General features: G+C 39.3%; 1 protein-coding gene across 1 annotated transcript in view; it reads right to left on the minus strand.

Moving 5' to 3' along the window:
• ZCCHC4 (zinc finger CCHC-type containing 4) overlaps positions 1-23,540 on the minus strand; it is a 110,242-nt gene that overhangs the window by 78,084 nt on the left and 8,618 nt on the right. The window contains exons 4-6 of the mRNA XM_053704082.1: positions 14,111-14,386; positions 11,385-11,459; positions 5,074-5,146 (exon numbers count right to left, since the gene is read on the minus strand). Of these exons, the coding sequence (XP_053560057.1) occupies positions 5,074-5,146; positions 11,385-11,459; positions 14,111-14,386 (424 nt within the window). The remainder of the gene's footprint in view (positions 1-5,073; positions 5,147-11,384; positions 11,460-14,110; positions 14,387-23,540) is intronic.

Genomic DNA, 23,540 nt, shown 5'->3' on the forward strand with positions numbered 1-23,540 from the left:
ACTGATGGACACATTCTCTGCATGTAAAAGCTTATCATGACAACTATTACATACCACAGCTGGAGATATAATCTCCACAAATTTACAACAAATGCACTTAGCTTTGGTAGAACTGATATCAGGCAGCAGGGTTCCAACAGTGGTTTCTGAGACAGGATCAGATTGAGACATCTTGCAAATGTAAGAGAAAAAACAACATATAAAGCAAAATTATCAATTTCCTTATATGGCAGTTTCAGGAATGGGAAAAAATGCAAACAGCATAGCCCTCTGATAGAGAAAAAGGCTAGAGGCATATAGGAATGGGGTTTTAAATAATGAAAATATTTGGCGCCAAGTATGACGCACAATGTAAACAGAAATTTTTTTGGCACTAACAACATCCGGAGATGACACACTCGCGTCATTGAAGACGCAACCTCGTGAAAGGAACTCGGCGTCAACTAAGACACCGGAAATGACTAATTTTGCATCATCGAACGTAACTTCGCGCCAAAAAATCTCACGCCAAGAAAGACGCAATATACTTTGCCATTTTACGCCCTCGCGAGCCTAATTTTGTCCGCAAAATTTAATGAAAAACAGTCAATTTGAAAAAAGTCTATACTCCAGGTAAGAATTTTTTTATTTTTTCCTAAAAAATGCTTTTCCCAAATATGAAACTGACAGTCTGCAAAAGGAAATATACATAAACCTGACTCATGGCAAATATAAGTACAATAGATATATTTAGAACTTTATATTAATACATAAAGTGCCAAACCATAGCTGAGAGTGTCTTAAGTAATTAAAACATACTTACCAAAAGACACCCATCCACATATAGCAGATAGCCAAACCAGTACTGAAACAGTTATCAGTAGAGGTAATGGAATATGAGACTATATAGTCGATCTGAATAAGGGAGGTAGGAGATGAATCTCTACGACCGATAACAGAGAACCTATGAAATAGATCTCCCGTGAGGAAAACCCATTGCATTCACATCCCTCTGACATTCACTGTACTCTGAGAGGAATCAGGCTTTAAAATGCTGAGAAGCGCATATCAATGTAGAATCTAAGCACAAACTTACTTCACCACCTCCATAGGAGGCAAAGTTTGTAAAAACTTAATTGTGGGTGTGGTGAGGGGTGTATTTATAGGCATTTTTAGGTTTGGGAAACTTTGACCCTTCTGGGTGGATTGTATATCCCATACGTCACTAGCTCATGGACTCTTGCCAATTACATGAAAGAAATATTTTTTTCAATTATAGGATATAATAAGTATATTGGTGGAGTAGACCTTTCAAACCAAATAATTAAGCCATAACTCGCCACAAGGAAAACCAAAACTTGGTAGAAAATGTTGCTGTCTATTTGGTTCAAGTGGCACTTTTTAAATTGATTTGTACTGTACGGATCAGCTGCATCGCCTAACAAGTACTCTTTTTTTTTTTATTACCAGTTATCTGTAAAATTCAGAAAAATTTGAAATAATTTTCAATTTGCTCTTGGTATTACTTTTGGGAAGAGATCAGTTGCATATACAGGGTGGGTAGACCAATAGGATTTTATAGATGGCTTACATACAATGCCCATACTGAGAGTAAAATCCCCCCAAAAATGTAGTTATCTAGCGATTGTTGGGGTCCAGTTTTTTTTTTTGGGGGGGGGGGGGCAAAAAATTGTTGTGCTTATAAATTTGCACCACTATTTCCTCAAGTAAATCTGGTGGAAAAAAAATCTGCTGGGGTAAAGATAGTGTAATTTATATTTATACCACCAGACTTAACAAAATCAGGAATTTCTGGGCAATATGATTCAGGGGGATCATAGGTGTGCGCACAGGATGTGCCGGGTGTGTCTGGGCACTCCCTAATCCACCTGTGCATACAGGGCCAGAGCGGTGCCCACGTCGGCTCCTTGTGTGATTCAGGCTCATATTTTGCCAGGCTTCCCTGCAGCAATTACAAGATTAAAAGGCGTTATTGGCTTATCACTTCAATACGATATACACTTAAGCAATCGTTCCCAGCTTTGGTGTTAATTTGCACCATTCTCACATTTTTGTCTTTGTAATAGAGATTTCTTGGCAGCAACCACTAGCCTGATAAAATTATACAATGTTTTGAGCATTTGCTACAATGGCTTTCACCATTTTCTAGGTATTTCTGCAAACTTTCTTAAAGTGTTTGGTCTACTAAAAAAAAAAATCAAGGTATTATTTTTGGGTGTAATTCACAGAAGTAGTGGTGAATTCATGTTTAAATATGATTAGTACAACAAACGTAAAGGGACATGAAACCCAGATTTTTTCTTTCATGATTCAGCTAGAGATAGCAATTTTAAACAACTTTCAATTTACTTCCATGATCTAATTTGCTTCCTTCTCTTGATATCCTTTGTTTTAAAGAATATCTAAAGAGGCTAAGTAGCTTCTGATTGGTGGCTGCACATAGATGCCTTGTGTGATTTGCTCACCCATGTGCATTTCTATTTCTTCAACAATGGATATCTAAAGAATGAAGCAAATAACATCATGTTAGTAAATGTTTAAAATTGTATTCTCTATCTAAATCATGAAAGAAAAAGCTAAATATATGCTTACCTGATAAATGTCTTTCTTTCTTGACACGGGGAGTCCACGGATCATCAATAATTACTGTTGGGAATATCACTCCTGGCCAGCAGGAGGAGGCAAAGAGCACCACAGCAAAGCGGATAAATATCACTTCCCTACCTACAATCCCCCAGTCATTCGACCAAAGTAAAGGAGAGAAAGGAAGTAACACAAGGTGCAAAGGTGCCTGAGGTCGTGGACTCACCGTGTCAAGAAAGAAAGAAATTTATCAGGTAAGCATAAATTTTGTTTTCTTTCTAATGACACGGTGGGTCCACGGATCATCAATAATTACTGTTGGGAATCAATACCCAAGCTAGAGGACACAGATAAGGGAGGGACAAGACAGGTAACCTAAACAGAAGGCACCACTGCTTGAAGAACCTCTCTCGCAAAGGAAGCCTCAGCCGAGGCAAAAGTATTGAATTTATAGAATTTGGAAAAAGTATGCAAAGATAACCAAGTTGCAGCCTTGCAAATCTGTTCCACAGAAGCTTCATTTTTGAAAGCCCAAGAAGAAGAAACAGCCCTCGTGGAGTGAGCTGTGATTTTCTCAGGAGGTTGCTGTCCAGCAGTCTCATAGGCCAAACGTATAACACTCTTCAGCCAAAAGGAAAGCAAAGTAGCCATAGTTTTCTGACCCTTGTGTTTCCCAGAAAAACAGACAAACAAGGCAGAGGACTGACAAAAGTCCTTAGTCGCCTGTAGATAGAATTTCAGCGCACGTACAACAACATCTAGGTTATGCAATAAATGCTCCTTATGAGAAGAAGGGTTAGGACACAAAGAAGCAACCACGATTTCCTGATTAATATTCTTGAACGAAACAACTCTAGGCAGGAAACCCAACTTAGTACACTAAACCACCTTATCAGAATGAGAGATAAAAAAAAGGGGAATCACACTGTAGAGATGAGAGTTCCGAAACTCTCCTAGCAGAAGAAATGGCAACAAGAAACAAAACTTTCCAAGATAACAACTTAATATCCAAGGAATGCAGAGGCTCAAACGGAGCCTGCTGTAAAATCTTAAGAACAAGATTAAAACTCCAGGGAGGAGTAACTGGTTTAAACACAGGCCGGATCCTGACCAAGGTCTGACAAAACGATTGCACGTCTGGCACATCCGCCAGACGCTTGTGCAACAAAATAGACAATGCCGAAATCTGACCCTTCAGAGTACTAGACGACAAACCCTATTACAGACCGTCCTGGAGAAAAGAAATCCTATGAATCCTGACTCTACTCCAAGAGTATACTTTGGATTCACACCAATACAAATATTTACGCCAAATCTTATGGTAAATCCTACGGGTCACAGGCTTACGAGCCTGGATCAAGGTCTCAATGACCGACTCTGAAAACCCACGCTTAGATAAAATTAAGCGTTCAATCTCCAAGCAGTCAGCTTCAGAGAAACGAGATATGGATGAAGGAAGGGATCCTGAAGTAGAAGGTTCTTCCTCAGAGGAAGTCTCCAAGGTGGAAAGGATGACATTTCCACTAGGTCTGCATACCAGATCCTGTGAGGCCACGCCGGAGCAATGAGAATCACTGACGCCCTCTCCTGCTTGAGCCGAGCAATGACCCTTGGAAGGAGAGCGAACGGAGGAAATAGGTATGCTAGACTGAAGTGCCAGAGCATCTATCAGGACTGCCTGTGGATCCCTTGACCTTGAGTCGTACCTCGGGAGCTTGGCATTCTGCAGAGAAGCCATGAGATCCAGTTCTGGCTGCCCCCATTTGAGAATCAAACTGGGAAACACCTCCAGATGAAGTTCCTACTCCCCGGCATGAAAAGTCCGTCTGCTCAGAAAATCCGCTTCCCAATTGTCCACTCCTGGGATGTCCAATAAAAATAGAAATGGCACTTACCTGAAAAATAGTCTGTCCGGCAGCAGGACAGCTCATCTGGTTTTAGAGGATGTCATAACTCACATGGACCTGTGGAAAAGGAAAAAATCATCTGAGTAAACCTACTCAGGCTTTCTGATTAGGGCAGCAACAACCTTGGGAAAACGCAGAGGATTGTACCTCACAAGTTCCCAATTGCTCAAAAGCCACCACTGCCCTACTGAAGAGACTGATGTGGACTAAGGCTAGACCCCAGGAAAGATCAAAGTAAACCTACTCTGCTTAAAAATAATAAAATCTTAAAGAAAACTTATCAGACACCTAAATTTCACCTCCTCCTTGCACTTTAGGCAAAGAGAATGACTGGGGGATTGTGGGTAAGGAAGTGATATTTATCAACTTTGCTGTGGTGCTCTTTGCCTCCACCTCCTGGCCTGGAGTAATATTCCCAACAGTAATTATTGATAATCCATTGACTCACTGTGTCATTAGAAAGAAATTTGGGGTTTCATGTCCCTTTAAAATAACTTTATCACAGGGTGTGAAAAGGATCAACAGAAAAGTTAAACATATATGTGATAGCAAGCATTATAAAATTACATGGGAGACACTTTACCTCGCCACCAAAGAAATGGTGATTAAACATGTTGTAGTGGCAAAATTCCTCCTCGTTGTAGAACTGAGAATACCTGCAAAATTGCGATATCAGGAACAATAAATAAAACATAATTTATGCTTACCTGATAAATTCCTTTCTCCTGTAGTGTAGTCAGTCCACGGGTCATCATTACTTCTGGGATATTAACTCCTCCCCAACAGGAAGTGCAAGAGGATCACCCAAGCAGAGCTGCTATATAGCTCCTCCCCTCTACGTCACACCCAGTCATTCGACCGAGAACCAAACGAGAAAGGAGAAACTATAGGGTGCAGTGGTGACTGGAGTATAATTTAAAAATTTAGACCTGCCATAAAAAACAGGGCGGGCCGTGGACTGACTACACTACAGGAGAAAGGAATTTATCAGGTAAGCATAAATTATGTTTTCTCCTGTTAAGTGTAGTCAGTCCACGGGTCATCATTACTTCTGGGATACCAATACCAAAGCTAAAGTACACGGATGACGGGAGGGACAGGCAGGATCTTTATACGGAAGGGACCACTGCCTGAAGAACCTTTCTCCCAAAAACAGCCTCCGAAGAAGCAAAAGTGTCAAATTTGTAAAATTTGGAAAAAGTATGAAGAGAAGACCAAGTTGCAGCCTTGCAAATCTGTTCAACAGATGCCTCATTCTTAAAGGCCCAAGTGGAAGCCACAGCTCTAGTAGAATGAGCTGTAATTCTTTCAGGAGGCTGCTGTCCAGCAGTCTCATAGGCTAAACGTATTATGCTACGAAGCCAAAAAGAGAGAGAGGTAGCAGAAGCTTTTTGACCTCTCCTCTGTCCAGAATAAACGACAAACAGGGAAGAAGTTTGGCGAAAATCTTTAGTTGCCTGTAAATAAAATTTCAGGGCACGAACTACATCCAGATTGTGTAGAAGTCGTTCCTTCTTTGAAGAAGGGTTAGGACACAATGATGGAACAACAATCTCTTGATTGATATTCCTATTAGTGACTACCTTAGGTAAGAACCCAGGTTTAGTACGCAGAACTACCTTGTCTGAATGAAAAATCAGATAAGGAGAATCACAATGTAAGGCCGATAACTCAGAGACTCTTCGAGCCGAGGAAATAGCCATTAAAAACAGAACTTTCCAAGATAACAATTTGATATCAATGGAATGAAGGGGTTCAAACGGAACACCCTGTAAAACGTTAAGAACTAAATTTAAGCTCCATGGTGGAGCAACCGTTTTAAACACAGGCTTAATCCTGGCCAAAGCTTGACAAAAAGCCTGAACGTCTGGAACTTCTGACAGACGTTTGTGTAAAAGAATGGACAGAGCTGAGATCTATCCTTTTAAGGAACTAGCAGATAAACCCTTTTCTAAACCTTCTTGTAGAAAAGACAATATCCTAGGAATCCTAACCTTACTCCATGAGTAACTCTTGGATTCGCACCAATGTAAGTATTTACGCCATATTTTATGGTAAATCTTTCTGGTAACAGGTTTCCTAGCCTGTATTAAGGTATCAATTACTGACTCAGAAAATCCACGCTTTGATAAAATCAAGCGTTCAATTTCCAAGCAGTCAGCTTCAGAGAAATTAGATTTTGATGTTTGAAAGGACCCTGAATTAGAAGGTCCTGTCTCAGAGGCAGAGACCAAGGTGGACAGGATGACATGTCCACTAGATCTGCATACCAGGTCCTGCGTGGCCACGCAGGCGCTATTAGAATCACCGATGCTCTCTCCTGTTTGATCCTGGCAATCAATCGAGGAAGCATCGGGAAGGGTGGAAACACATAAGCCATCCCGAAGGTCCAAGGTGCTGTCAAAGCATCTACCAGGACCGCTCCCGGGTCCCTGGACCTGGACCCGTAACAAGGAAGCTTGGCGTTCTGGCGAGACGCCATGAGATCTCTCTCTAGTTTGCCCCAACGTCGAAGTATTTGGGCAAAGGCCTCCGGATGAAGTTCCCACTCCCCCGGATGAAAAGTCTGACGACTTAGGAAATCCGCCTTCCAGTTCTCCACTCCTGGAATGTGGATCGCTGACAGGTGGCAAGAGTGAGACTCTGCCCAGCGAATTATCTTTGATACTTCCATCATCGCTAGGGAGCTTCTTGTCCCTCCTTGATGGTTGATGTAAGCTACAGTCGTGATGTTGTCCGACTGAAACCTGATGAACCCCCGAGTTGTTAACTGAGGCCAAGCCAGAAGGGCATTGAGAACTGCTCTAAATTCCAGAATGTTTATTGGAAGGAGACTCTCCTCCTGAGTCCATGATCCCTGAGCCTTCAGGGAATTCCAGACAGCGCCCCAACCTAGTAGGCTGGCGTCTGTTGTTACAATTGTCCAATCTGGCCTGCTGAATGGCATCCCCCTGGACAGATGTGGCCGAGAAAGCCACCATAGAAGAGAATTTCTGGTCTCTTGATCCAGATTCAGAGTAGGGGACAAATCTGAGTAATCCCCATTCCACTGACTTAGCATGCACAATTGCAGCGGTCTGAGATGTAGGCGTGCAAAGGGTACTATGTCCATTGCCGCTACCATTAAGCCGATTACCTCCATGCATTGAGCCACTGACGGGTGTTGAATGGAATGAAGGACACGGCAAGCATTTTGAAGCTTTGTTAACCTGTCTTCTGTCAGGTAGATCTTCATTTCTACAGAATCTATAAGAGTCCCCAAGAAGGGAACTCTTGTGAGTGGAAAGAGAGAACTCTTCTCTTCGTTCACCTTCCACCCATGCGACCTTAGAAATGCCAGTACTAACTCTGTATGAGACTTGGCAGTTTGAAAGCTTGACGCTTGTATCAGAATGTCGTCTAGGTACGGAGCCACCGAAATTCCTCGCGGTCTTAGTACCGCCAGAAGAGCGCCCAGAACCTTTGTGAAGATTCTTGGAGCCGTAGCCAATCCGAATGGAAGAGCTACAAACTGGTAATGCCTGTCTAAGAAGGCAAACCTTAGATACCGGTAATGATCTTTGTGAATCGGTATGTGAAGGTAAGCGTCCTTTAAATCCACTGTGGTCATGTACTGACCCTTTTGGATCATGGGTAAGATTGTCCGAATAGTTTCCATTTTGAACAATGGAACTCTTAGGAATTTGTTTAGGATCTTTAAATCCAAGATTGGTCTGAAGGTTCCTTCTTTCTTGGGAACCACAAACAGATTTGAGTAAAACCCCTGTCCGTGCTCCGACCGCGGAACCGGGTGGATCACTCCCATTAGTAAAAGATCTTGTACACAGCGTAGAAACGCCTCTTTATTTGGTTTGTTGACAACCTTGAAAGATGAAATCTTCCTTTTGGTGGAGAGATTTTGAAGTCCAGAAGATATCCCTGAGATATGATCTCTAACGCCCAGGGATCCTGGACATCTCTTGCCCAAGCCTGGGCGAAGAGAGAAAGTCTGCCCCCCACTAGATCCGTTCCCGGATCGGGGGCCCTCAATTCATGCTGTCTTAGGGGCAGCAGCAGGTTTTCTGGCCTGCTTGCCCTTGTTCCAGGACTGGTTAGGTTTCCAGCCTTGTCTGTAGCGAGCAACAGCTCCTTCCTGTTTTGGTGCAGAGGAAGTTGATGCTGCTCCTGCCTTGAAGTTACGAAAGGCACGAAAATTAGACTGTCTAGCCCTAGGTTTGGCTCTGTCTTGAGGCAGGGCATGGCCTTTACCTCCTGTAATGTCAGCGATAATTTCTTTCAAACCGGGCCCGAATAAGGTCTGCCCTTTGAAAGGTATGTTAAGTAATTTAGATTTAGAAGTAACATCAGCTGACCAGGATTTTAGCCACAGTGCTCTACGTGCCTGAATGGCGAATCCGGAATTCTTAGCCGTAAGTTTAGTTAAATGTACTACGGCATCTGAAATAAATGAATTAGCTAGCTTAAGGGTTTTAAGCTTATTTGAAATCTCATCTATAGTTATTGAGTCAAGAGTCTCTTTCAGAGACTCGGACCAAAATGCGGCCGCAGCCGTGACAGACGCAATACATGCAAGGGGTTGCAATATAAAACCTTGTTGAACAAACATTTTCTTAAGGTAACCTTCTAATTTTTTATCCATTGGATCTGAAAAGGCACAGCTATCCTCCACCGGGATAGTGGTACGCTTAGCCAGAGTAGAAACCGCTCCCTCCACCTTAGGGACCATCTGCCATAAGTCCCGTGTGGTGGCGTCTATTGGAAACATTTTTCTAAATACAGGAGGGGGGGGGAAAGGGTACACCGGGCCTATCCCACTCCTTAGTAATTATCTCTGTAAGCCTCTTAGGTATAGGAAATACGTCAGTACTCGCTGGTACCGCATAGTATCTATCCAGCCTACATAATTTCTCTGGGATTGCAACGGTGTTACAATCATTCAGAGCCGCTAATACCTCCCCTAGCAGTACACGGAGGTTTTCTAGTTTAAACTTAAAATTTGAAATGTCTGAATCCACTCTATTTGGATCAGATCCGTCACCTGCAGATTGAAGCTCTCCGTCCTCATGTTCTGCAAATTGTGACGCAGTATCTGACATGGCCCTATTATTATCAGCGCACTCTGTTCTCACCCCAGAGTGATCTCGCTTACCTCTAAGTTCTGGTAATTTAGACAAAACTTCAGTCATAACATTAGCCATGTCCTGTAGTGTGATTTGTAATGGCCGCCCTGAAGTACTCGGCGTTACAATATCACGCACCTCCCGAGCGGGAGATGCAGGTACTGACACGTGAGGCAAGTTAGTCGGCATAACTTCCCCCTCGTTGTTTGGTGAATGATGTTCAATTTGTACAGATTGACTTTTATTTAAAGTAGCATCAATGCAATTAGTACATAAATTTCTATTGGGCTCCACCTTGGCTTTTGCACATATAGCACAGAGATATTCCTCTGAGTCAGACATGTTTAACAAACTAGCAATTAAACTAGCAAGCTTGGAAATACTTTTCAACTCAATTTACAAGTAATATGAAAAACGTACTGTGCCTTTAAGAAGCACAGAAAAGAACTATGACAGTTGAATAACAATGAACCGGAGAAATTATAAAAACCAAATTTTTCCCGGTAAAGGCATAAATTTAGCAAAGGATTGCCCCCATTAGCAATGGATAATTAACCCTTAATAGCAGAAAAAAAATGTACAAAATATAAACGTTTTTTATCACAGTCAAAGCACAATCTCACAGGTCTGCTGTGAGTGATTACCTCCCTCAAAATAATTTTTGAAGACCCTTGAGCTCTGTAGAGACGATCCGGATCATGCAGGGAGAGAAACAGACTTGTGACTGAATTTCTGATGCGTAGCAAAAGCGCCAAAATAGGCCCCTCCCCCTCACACACAACAGTGAGGGAAGCTCAGTGAACTGTCTTAAATTAAAATAAACGACAGCCAAGTGGAAAAACAGTGCCCAAAACAATTTTTCACCCAGTACCTCAGATAATTAAACGATTTAACATGCCAGCAAAACATTTAAAATCAAATAATATGAATGTCATTAAAAAGCCTGCTGCTAGTCGTTCCCACTGCAAGTTAGGCTAAAAGTTATATGCATATAGTATTATCCCAGTGAAGTGCCATTCCCCAGAATACTGAAGTGTAAACATATATACATAACAGCCTGATACCAGTTGCTACTACTGCATTTAAGGCTGAACTTACATTATATTGGTATTGGCAGTATTTTCTCAGTCAATTCCATTCCTCAGAAAATAATATACTGCAACATACCTCTTTGCAGGTGAACCTGCCCGCTGTCCCCTGATCTGAAGTTTACCTCACTCCTCAGAATGGCCGAGAACAGCAAAATGAATCTTAGCTACGCCGGCTAAGATCATACAAAAACTCAGGTAGATTCTTCTTCAAATTCTACCTGAGAAGGAACAACACACTCCGGTGCTGTTTTAAAATAACAAACTTTTGATTGAAGATATAAAAACTAAGTATAATCACCACAGTCCTCTCACACATCCTATCTATTAGTTGGGTGCAAGAGAATGACTGGGTGTGACGTAGAGGGGAGGAGCTATATAACAGCTCTGCTTGGGTGATCCTCTTGCACTTCCTGTTGGGGAGGAGTTAATATCCCAGAAGTAATGATGACCCGTGGACTGACTACACTTAACAGGAGAAATAACTACATTTACATATAGTTTTATCACCATTTTACTCATGTGACACATGAAAACAAACTACTGTAATCTTATAGCTAAAGAAATGTTAACAAATCTGTGAAGGTTACACTAAAGAGGTGAGCGCTGTTTTATAAGTGCAATTATCACATTCACATAAGAGCCAAGCAAACCGTAATATGTCTTTACATCACATTCACGTGTACCTGAAGTCAATGTCTAGCAAAAGACTTTTCATTTTTGGCTCTTCAGAGGCACGGAGTTTGATTAATTCATGAAGCCTAGAAACACAGAAAGATGTGAAATACAAAATAGCAGTACACATACAGCTATGTGTGAACAGCCAAAGGATTTGACAGCATAGAGCAGGTAATAAACTACTTCACACCTAGAAACATGACAACACTAATTAGCCTCTTCAGGAGCTGCAACATGTAGTGTTTCACTTTTGAGAACCAGGAAGAATATTGGAGGAAACAGCTACTTTTATTTAGGAGCACAAAAAGGGTACATGTATAAGGGTACATGTATAAGGGTACATGTATAAGGGTACATGTATAAGGGTACATGTATAAGGGTACATGTATAAGGGTACATGTATAAGGGTACATGTATAAGGGTACTTGTATAAGGGTACTTGTATAAGGGTACATGTATAAGGGTACATGTATAAGGGTACATGAAGAAAAATGACTAATTCATGGGACATAAAAGTGCAAAAAGAAAATGATCTAATGAGTTTGAGGATTTTATTGAAAACTTAGTTTAAAGGGACACAAAACCCATTTTTCTTACATGATTCAGAGCATATCATTTTAAATAACTTTCCTTTTTTTTTTTATATCTAATTAGTTTTGTTCCTTTGCTGAAATGTAAAACTAAGTTGGTTTAGAAGCTGCTGATTGGTGGCTGCACATATGTGCCTCGTCATTGGCTTTCAGTTAGCTCCCAATAGTGCATTACTGCTGGTTCAATAAAAGATACCAAAAGAATGAAGCAAATTAGATATTAGGAGTAAATTGGAAAGTTGTTTAAAATGGTATGATTTATCTGAATCATGAAAGAAAATGTGCTTCATGTCCCTTTAAAGTCTGCACCAGAGCAGCAATGCACTACTGGGAGCTAGTTGAACACATCTGGTAACCTACCTATGTATGTATCTATGCTCCTGAACCTACCTATGTATGTTTTTCAACAAAGGATAACAAGAGAATAAAGTCAAATTGATAATAGCAATACATTGATAAGTCTCTTAAAAACACAGGCTCTTAGCTTTAAGAGCTAGATGTATATTGCCCAAAATACTGAGAATTTATAGCATTTTTGCTATCACTATTTAAACAGAAATAAAGCCTTGTTTTTTTATATATACCTATCAAAACTATATTTATTTATTTTTTTAAAGTAGACAACCCAAGGTATTGATCTAGGCCCATTTTGGTATATTTCATGCCACCATTTTGCATCCAAATGCGATCATATTAGAAAAAAAGTTTACTTTTATGCAACTTTGGGTTTCTCACTAAAGATATTTACATATCGCGTGTGCGGTCATAACACAAGTGGTTGTAAAAGCTTCTCTGGGATCCTTTTTGTTAAGATATAGCAGACATAAATGATTTATCCATTGCTTTTTGGTAATTAGAAGACCGCTAATTAAAGCTGTGCACCGCACTTTCAGACAGTGAAGGGGTTAATTAATTAGCTGGTAAAGGTAATAGTAATGTCATGTAGGGATTACACTCCCACCTTATCCCTCCCAACAGCTCACCCCTCACTACCATCTTAGGTACTGGTAGGCCGTCTGCAGTTTAGTTAAACTTTTTTTTTTTTTGCAGTGTAGGGATCCTTCCTCAACCCTCCCACCTCCCTTTCAAACATCTAAATCTCCACCCGCCTACTAGTGGCAACCATCTTAAGTACTGTAGTCTGTAGTGTAGTGGTACCCCTCATCCCCACCTCCCCCAACCCCCCTCTGGGTTTTTTTTTCCTGCAGTGTAGAGACCCATATCCAAACTCCCTTCCATATTTATTGGCCGTTATATAGGTTCCGCCCCTCCCTCATGCTCCATCGCTGGCCGCCCACTCGCCTTCCTCCTTCCCTCCCACTGGCACCAATGAATGATCGCTACAGACAGTGTCTGATCGTGCTCAATTAAAATATGAAGGCAGATGCTGGAAGCCCACAAAAAGCAGTCTCAGTTGTCGCTTGACAACCAAGACTGCTTGGGCTTCCAGTATTACAGACATAGATGTAGGTTATGCAATACAATGGGCTATGTATCACATGATGTAGCTATACATCTATTTGGGCAAAGGAGTTAAAGGTGTGAAGACAAAATGTAATGCTAAAATAACTGCATATATTTTACGCATACTGTGTGTTTAATCCCTTTGCAGGAGTTAAACACATAAAAGGGATAGAAAGCCCAAAATGTGTCAGACAACACACCTTCTCAGAGAGCCGTCTGCAGTGAGTATTGCATCAGTGAAGACGTATTTTGTGTCACACAAGCCACTACTGACTCTCTGAGAAGGTGCAGCGTTTTAATGCTGGTACAGGGGCCATCATAGCCTCTTTTACTAGAAATATTTTGCTGATGGAAGAATACTGCAAAAATTATTCTATTTAACATTTAAATGCACATTTCTATTTTGACCTTTACATCCCTTTAAAGTCAGCTCCAGAGCAAATGTGTGCAGCCACCAATCACCAGTGTAGGATATGTACATGTTTGTTAAAAAAAAGATACCAAGAGAACAAAGTAAATTTGATAATAGAAGTGTATTTAAAAGTGTTGTAAAAACAAATGCTTTATCCTTTATAATTTTGACTTTCCTATACGTTTAACCTCTGCATTATCTCACTTAGGTCTACTAACTAACTATAATATTATGAAGTGACTGCTGCTTCAGTCACAGTAAAACATACCTGGGTGTCCCAACACAGAGGACTCGTCTGAACCCCAGAGAGGTTATAGCATCTAGAAGAAATGTACAGCTTCGATCTGCAAACAGATATTGAGCATTGGACTTCTTATTTTCTAAAGGATGCAACAGGAGGCTGGGTCTTTTTAATTGAGATACAGAGATGTCACCAAGCACATGATGAGCAAAATGTCTGTCCCACTCATCTTGCAACAGGAGCTGCTGGCAATCTCTGCAAAACTTTCTTTTGGCCAATGGAAGCTGAATAAAGTTTTCAAACCTTTGTATATAAAAAAATATATATTTGCTAAAAATATTAACATGACAAATGACTTATAATTATTTGCATCAAACAACATATATTATGGGTCTGGTTATCTAAAAGTCGTCACTGCAAAATCGTATAAAAAGATCCTTCATGGAATATATCGTACAGAAGGCCAACAGTTTCTAGCTCCTAGATTTTTAACAAATTTGTCGAGCCCTGGTATAGTGCTCAATAAAATAAACATTTCAAATGCATTATAAATGTACTCTAAAAATCGTAATAGTACTAAGCTTAAACTCATATTATTAGTACTAATTGAAATGTGCATTAAAAGTTCATAGCAAAATGCAAATTTACATGAAGGTGGAAATGTATTTAATGTAAAACAGTAAAACTTGTATTTAACATGCAACATTTTATTTTTTTTATTATTTTTTTTAAGTTGAAATTGTAATCAAGAGGTCAAAATTCAAAAGGTGCTATTATAATAGGGGTCTCGCAGTCTAGGGCAGTGGGCTGAACAGGGGCTTGAATAAAGTTTTCTAATAGAGGTCATTAGAATTCTCTAAGCAAGTGTGCACCTGTAAGTCTTGCTGTTTTCTATCAACAAATGTAACATGGTGAATTGTTTCAAAATATGCAATGCTCTTAATAAACTGAAAGAAAAAGACGTCTGAAAAACTAAATACTAATGCAAATGGTAACTTATGACAGTGTAAATTGATTTGCATGTGCTATCATTGCCAGATGTTCTCTGTGATATTCTCTCTTTACAATGAGATTTTGCATTTCATAGAGTTTATTTCTATGGAAAAGCTCACAACTCAATAAGAATTCCAGGTTCAGGTTTTCTGAGAGTCTTGCCATGCAGATGAATTTCAGGTAATCTGGCCCTACATATGTTCATAGTTTATTTGTATGCAGAGCTTAAATTAGAAAATGCATTGAAATTCATCAAACAGGCCACATCCATCTTTTAATGCTAGGGTAGAACAAGGAGGCAAAATATGTAAACAACATTTAAAACAGGAAGGAGAAAAAAAAATACATAGCTTGTATATGGAGTGGAAACATTTTTCTCTGCTAGACTAAGATGTGCTGAATATGAGAATGGTTTGTACCAATGGTTGACAGATTTATTTCAAATTTTGGAGCCAGCAAGTATATTAAGTTAGTCAAGCTTTCAGGAGACAGACAAAGCTATTTTTTAGGTTCCTTTGCCTCAAAGGAATATTGTAGTTTAAAGGAAAAGTAAACTATCATGTACCCGTATGCAGAACCACACAGCCCAGCAAAAATTAGTTTACCTTAAATTCATCAATTTTTTTAATCATTATTATTTATGTCTGTAATGTACCTTTCATAACGCAATCCTATCTCGCCGTCACTACGCATGGATATAAAAAAAAATTGTATTTTGGAATAACAAATTTCTTCTTTCTCCTTTTCATTGGTCCCCCACTGGCATCCCAACCGACTCACTTCACGCCCCCAATTGACAATACGCATGCGTGTCTCATGGAATTCTCAGCCTCTATCGAAGCACTTCATGAGACACGCATGCGCATCATCTTTCGAGCCGCAAATTTCAGATAGACTGTTTTTATTGTTTTGTTGATGCATGCGCAATAAAGGAGGCTTCACTGGAACAGGCACGGATGTACACATAAGAGCGGGTGGGACCGCTCTTATGTGAGAAATAGAAAAAGCAGGAAATGAGCAGGTGGGAGGAGGATGTGAAGAAAACGGTATGAAATGTATTATATTATTATATACAAAAGACCAATGAATTTAAAAAAAATATTAGCGACTGCATTACTCTTTAGAAGATTAAAGTGAATGTAAATTTTGATGCTAAAGTGCCCGGTTTTTAAAACTTTGATTAAAAACAGGGGCACTTTAATTCATCAAAATTTACATTTCACTCCTGTTGTGACAAAAAAAAAAACTTACCTTTTAAACTTCACAGCAGCTCCAGCTTCCTCCGGTCTCACAAGCCATTTCTGATGTCAGAAATGATTGATAGGTCATCCTCCAATCACAGCTTCCCAACCGGGGGATTCAGTGTCTGATTCACTGCTGTGATTGGAGGAAGCCGGATGCCTCATTTTAGACCCAGGAAGAGGCTTTGAAACGGGTGGACGCTGGAGCTGCTGTGTAGATTAAAAGTTACGTTTTTTTTTCACAACAGGAGTGAAATGAAAATTTTGATGAATTAAAGGGCCCCTGTTTTTAATCAAAGTTTTAAAAACCGGCACTTTAGCATCAAAATTTACATTCACTTTAATGAATGGCATTAATTGTGAAGTGCAAAATTAACTTTCACTTTAAAATGTTCCCCCATTAATGTGTTCCCAATGATCTATTTTACCTACAAGAAATAGTTATTTTACCTTTATTTTTCCATATGGAATAGATGTTTTTGCCTGTTGAAGCAGCAACCTAAACTGAAAATGTCGATACTGTAGTATAAGCTATAGAAAATATATGCAACCAAGTAGCAGCAGCAGAAATGTATCTCCAAGTGGGGTGGAGAGAGCCCAGTCTATTTTAAAATGTGTCTATGCAGCATCTCTAATACAATGAACTCTTAAAATATGAAAGGATGAAGCAGTAGTCTTCCAAGTATGAATAAAAAGTCCAATCTTTATTTCATAGTTAAAACATCACAGCAAGGGGTAAGAAGGTGCAGGCTGGTTGACTAGTTTCGGCTGTGTGCCGTAATCATAATCCTGCAGCCACTTAAAATTGTACATATTTAAAGGGGTTTCCAAACACAGTGATTGGTCAATGTTAATGGGAGTGTAAATCCACCCCCTCACATAATTTAACCTCTTACTGAACTTTTATCTGGGCCTGATAGGAGATTTGACCTTGTTAACATAGAGAAAGACTATAGGAAATAATGATCACAGATAATCAATGCATTTATGCAGGCTCAAAAATATGTTTAGATATATATATATATATATATATGTATCTAGTGCATATGAAGAGATATACAGCACATATTCATATGAACTCTTATCAGCTGTTCGTCTGACAAAATTGTCCCCCTAAATCAGCAGTCGCCAACAAGTGGTCTGTGGACCACTGGTGGTCCGTGAGAGGATGTTTGTGGTCCGTGACACCATCAAGCAGGAATTAATCTCCACTGAGGGTGTCACTCCCTACAGTGCCTGGCTGGACATCAGTGAAAACCGACGGAGGAGTTAAATTACAATCTCCCTACGCACGTTGGGTAGTAATGCACAACTTGCATAGCTAGATTGCATTTTTAACCCCTCCTGCCCGACACGCTACTCAGTGGAAGATGCTTCCATTCTAAAGCCAGCAGAGGTTGGTATAGTCTTGGATTGAAATAGTGGAATTAAAGTATATAAAAAAAAAGAAAATCTCATATTTAATTTATTTTCTTCCCTTTATCTGTCTCTTTGTAGTAGTTTTCCTAATTCAGATGAACTTACATCACTGTTTGTCTTCCTCCCCTCCATCTTCTTTTTTTGTTTGTTTATTAAATATTAACTATTTTTTCATTCTAATAATTTTCCAGGACACAAAGCCATTCTACCTGAATTCCAGTAATTGCCACCCAGCAGATCAGCCATATCCCAACAGAATTATAGTAATTGCAACTAACATCCTTTGGGGTTAGCTCACATTCACATTGAGAGCTTTCTGATAAAAACTTAATTTAGAATGTCTAGGAAGTCTTGTGTTCCTTTTAAACAAAAATATTGTCTTCCCACTTTCTGCCTCTCTGTTTCCAGCTCAAAAGTTGGCACTCACCCTTCATCTGTCATTCAGTTAGTCAATTCCAAAAAATAATTCTTACAAATGTGTAAATATATACATAATGTAAACTTAGCTATGGTTATACTAGTTATGTACAGTGTGTGTGTGTGTGTGTGTGTGTATGTATATATATATATATATATATATATATATATATAAATAAAAAAAAATTGCATAAGAAATTAGCACATCTATAAAAGTATTGATTTACTTTTGAGACATGGAGGTTTTTAATCTCAGACTTATCTCCACGATAATTTTGATTATATATATATATATATATATATATATATATATATATATATATATATATATATATATATATATATATATATATATATATATATATATATATAAATTAAACCAATGAAGAAGGAGGAGTTACTCACAGGGTCTTGTTTCCAAATACCAATGTATTTAATGACGTTTCGGGGTCTCCCCCGTTTTCAAAATAAGCATAAAATGTTGTACAAACTTACCCCTTATTTATACCCCTGCACATCTATCACCGCAAGCTACACAGCGTCAGCGTCACCCAGGTGGTAAATCGCCATAGAACAGGCTAACAATGTTATTGAGCCAGTTGTTCGTTCCTGTGAGTGCGCTTCTCTCTGTATGTATTTAGTCTCCCTATGGGAAAAAGGGGCAACCAGACGTGGACTCCTTGCTCAGTGTGCTTAGAGGAATATAGCTACACCTCACTGACGAGGCCCAATGAAGGCCGAAACGATCGTCTGGGGTTGCTGTGTTCCTTGTTCAGAGAGGAATTGCCTGGTATTTCGGCGCTGGACTGACCGTAATAGGCGGGATCAGACTGATATACTACAGGAAAGTTCTACTCTGTGAAAAGCATTACTGGGCTAAAAAGTTGCACCCAGGTGGTAAATCGCCATAGAACAGGCTAACAATGTTATTGAGCCAGTTGTTCGTTCCTGTGAGTGCGCTTCTCTCATATATATATATATATATATATATATATATATATATATATATATATATATATATATATATATATATATATATACACACACACACACATATACATGTACACACACACATATACATTATAGAGGTTTGTACCTTTTTTTTTTTTTTTTTTTTAAATTCATGTTAGTGGTCCACGGGATTCAAAATTGTGAGTTTAGTGGTCCCTGAGGTCCGAAAGGTTGGCGACCCCTGCTCTAAACCATGTTCCATGTTTATCATGTGCCGTAAATATTGTATTAGTTTTGTAATTGTCGGATTTAAAAAAAAAAAAAAAAATCATGTCCACAGCAACTCTTAATAACCCCATCTTTATTTCATGATAGGCCCATACAAAACAACCAGCGACCGCTATCATGAAACAATGTGCCTATCATCAAATAAAGATGGCTTTTATTGAGAGTTGTTGTGGACATGGATTTTGTTACTATGAGAAGAATGGAATAAGCAGAGCCTCTGTCTGCATTAGCATCTAGCCTCCCAAAAAAAAGCTGCTGTATTCTGTATTGTTTTTTATATATTCTTTTAAATAAACACATAAGGAAATCAGTTGCATCCAAATAATGTACATATAATACATGGGTAACGAGGCATTAAACATGTAACAAATGTTTTACATGAAAAAAAAAGAACTTAAAACTTTTTAAATTTACTTTGAATCTAATAGAAAATGCAGTTGTGCACATCTGATCTCTAGGGATAAATTGCTAGCTGACTGATACGCTCCCTGAGCTGTGTTGGTACAGATGTACAAGATAGAAAATAAAAAAAGTTGTTATATTTGGAACAGAAACATCAATTAAAAAAAAAACATAATTTATGTAAGAACTTACCTGATAAATTAATTTCTTTCATATTAGCATGAGTCCATGAGCTAGTGACGTATGGGATATACATTCCTACCAGGAGGGGCAAAGTTTCCCAAACCTTAAAATGCCTATAAATACACCCCTCACCACACCCACAATTCAGTTTAACGAATAGCCAAGAAGTGGGGTGATAAGAAAAAAGTGCGAAAGCATATAAAATAAGGAATTGGAATAATTGTGCTTTATACAAAAAAATCAAAACCACCACAAAAAAGGGCGGGCCTCATGGACTCTTGCTAATATGAAAGAAATGAATTTATCAGGTAAGTTCTTACATAAATTATGTTTTCTTTCATGTAATTAGCAAGAGTCCATGAGCTAGTGACGTATGGGATAATGATTACCCAAGATGTGGATCTTTCCACACAAGAGTCACTAGAGAGGGAGGGATAAAATAAAGACAGCCAATTCCTGCTGAAAATAATCCACACCCAGAATAAAATTTTAATGAAAAAACATAAGCAGAAGATTCAAACTGAAAACACTGCCTGAAGTACGTTTCTACCAAAAACTGCTTCAAAAGAAGAAAACACATCAAAATGGTAGAATTTAGTAAAATTATGCAGAGGACCAAGTTGCTGCTTTGCAAATCTGATCAACCGAAGCTTCATTCCTAAACGCCCAGGAAGTAGAAACTGACCTAGTAGAATGAGCTGTAATCCTTTGAGGCGGAGTGTTACCCGACTCAACATAGGCATGATGAAATAAAGATTTCAACCAAGATGCCAAAGAAATGGCAGAAGCTTTCTGGCCTTTTCTAGAACCGGAAAAGATGACAAATAGACTAGAAGTCTTTCGGAACATAATATTACAAACATATATTACAAAGCTCTAACAGCATCCAAAGAATGCAATGATTTCTCCTTAGAATTCATAGGATCAGGACATAATGAAAGAACCACAATTTCTCTACTAATGTTGTTAGAATTCACAACCTTAGGTAAAAAATTCAAAAGAAGTTCGCAGCACCGCCTTATCCTGATGCAAAATCAGAAAAGGAGACTCACAAAAAAGAGTAGATAATTCAGAGACTCTTCTGGCAGAAGAGATGGCCAAAAGAAACAAAACTTTCCAAGAAAGTAATATAACGACCAAAGAATGCATGGGTTCAAAAGGAGGAGCTTGAAGAGCCCCCAGAACCAAATTCAAACTCCAAGGAGGAGAAATTGACTTAAAGACAGGTTTTATACGAACCAAAGGTTGTACAAAACAATAAATATCAGGAAGATTAGCAAACCTTCTGTGAAAAAGAACAGAAAGAGCAGAGATTTGTCTTTCAAGGAACTTGCGGACAAACCTTTATCTAAACCATCCTGAAGAAACTGTAAAATTCTCGGTATTCAAAAAGAATGCCAAGAAAAAAGATGAGAAAGACACTAAGAAATATAAGTCTTCCAGACTCTATAATATATCTCTCTAGATACAAATTTACGAGCCTGTCACATAGTATCAATCACAGAGTCAGAGAAACCTCTTTGACCAAGAATCAAGCGTTCAAACTCCATACCTTAAAATTAAGGTTTTGAGACAGAAAGACTGGTCTTAACGGAAGAGTCCACAGCTGGCAAGAGGCCATCCGGACAAGATCCGCATACCAAAACCTGTGAGGCCATGCTGGAGCTACCAGCAGGAAAAAATGAGCATTCCTTTAGAATATTGGAGAATACCCTTGGAAGAAGAACTAGAGGTGGAAAGATATAGGCAGGATGACACTTGTAAGGAAGAAATAATGCATCCACTGCCTCCGCCCGAGGATCCCGGGATCCGGACAGATACCAGGGAAGTTTCTTGTTTAGATGAGAAGCCATCAGATCTATTTCTGGGAGTTCCCACATTTGAACAATCTGAGGAAATACCTCTGGGTGAAGAGACCATTCGCATTGGCGACTGAGATAATCCGCTTTCCAATTGTCCATACCTGGGATATGAACCGCAGAGATTAGACAGGAGCTGGATTCCGCCCAAACCAAAATTCGAGATACTTCTTTCATAACCAGAGGACTGTGAGTCCCTCCTTGATGATTGATGTATGCCACAGTTGTGACATTGTCTATCTGAAAACAAATGAACAACTCTCTCTTCAGAAGAGGCCAAGACTGAAAAGCTCTGAAAATTGCACGGAGTTCCAAAATATTGATCGGAAATCTCACCTCCTGAGATTCCCAAACCCCTTGTGCTGTCAGATACCCCCACACAGCTCCCCAACCTGTAAGACTTGCATCTGTTGAGATTATAGTCCAGGTCGGAAGAACAAGAAGCCCCCTGAACTAAACGATGGTGATCTGTCCACCATGTCAGAGAGTGTCGTATAATCGGTTTAAAGATATTAATTGAGATATCTTTGAGTAATCCCTGCACCATTGGTTCAGCATACAGAGCTGAAGAGGTCGCATGTGAAAACGAGCAAAGGAGATCGCATCTGACGCGGCAGTCCTAAGACCTAAAATTTCCATGCATAAGGCTACCAAAGGGAATGATTGTGACTGAAGGTTTTGACAAGCTGATATCAATGTTAAACTTCTCTTGTCTGACAAGGACAGAGTCATAGACACTGAATCTATCTGGAAACCTAAAAAGGTTACCCTTGTCTGAGGAATCAATGAACTGATTGGTAAATTGAACCTCCAACCATGAACTTGAAGAAACAACACAAGTCGATTCGTATGAGATTCTTCGAAAATGAGAAGACTGAGCAAATACCAAGATATCGTCCAAATAAGGAAATACCAAAACCCTGTTCTCTGATTACAGAAAGAAGGGCACCGAGAACCTTTGAAAAAAATTCTTGGAATTGAGGCTAGGCCAAACGGTAGAGCCAAAAAACTGGTAATGCTTGTCTAAAAAGAGAATCTCAGACACTAAAAGTGATCTGGATGAATCGGAATATGCAGATACACATCCTGTAAATCTATTGTAGACATATAATGCCCTTGCTAAACAAAAAGCAGGATAGTCCTACAGTAACCATCTTGAATGTTGGTATCCTTACATAACGATTCAATATTGATAGATCCGGAACTGGTCTGAAGGAAATGACCTTCTTTGGTACAATGAAGAGATAAAATAAAACCCCAGCCCCTGTTCCAGAACTGGAACTGGCATAATTACTCCAACCAACTCTAGATCTGAAACACATTTCAGAAATGCTGAGCCTTTGCTGTGTTAACTGGGACACGGGAAAGAAAAAAAATCTCTTAGCAGGAGGTCTTAACTTGAAGCCAATTCTGTACCTTTCTGAAACAATGTTCTGAAACCAGAGATTGAGAACGGAATTGATCCAAATTTCTTTGAAGAAAACGTAATCTGCCCCATACCAGCTGGGCTGGAAAAAGGGCCGCACCTTCATGGGTACTTAGGAGCTGGCTATAGATTTCTATAAGGCTTGGATATATTCCAAACTGGAAATAGTTTCCAAACTGATACAGCTCCTGAGGATGAAGGATCAGGCTTTTGTTCCTTGTTGTGAGGAAAGGAACGAAAAAGATTATTAGACCTAAATTTACCTTAGATTTTTTATT

This window comes from Bombina bombina, chromosome 2, assembly GCF_027579735.1.
Source record: "Bombina bombina isolate aBomBom1 chromosome 2, aBomBom1.pri, whole genome shotgun sequence".
In the NCBI taxonomy this organism is placed as follows: Eukaryota; Metazoa; Chordata; class Amphibia; order Anura; family Bombinatoridae; genus Bombina; species Bombina bombina.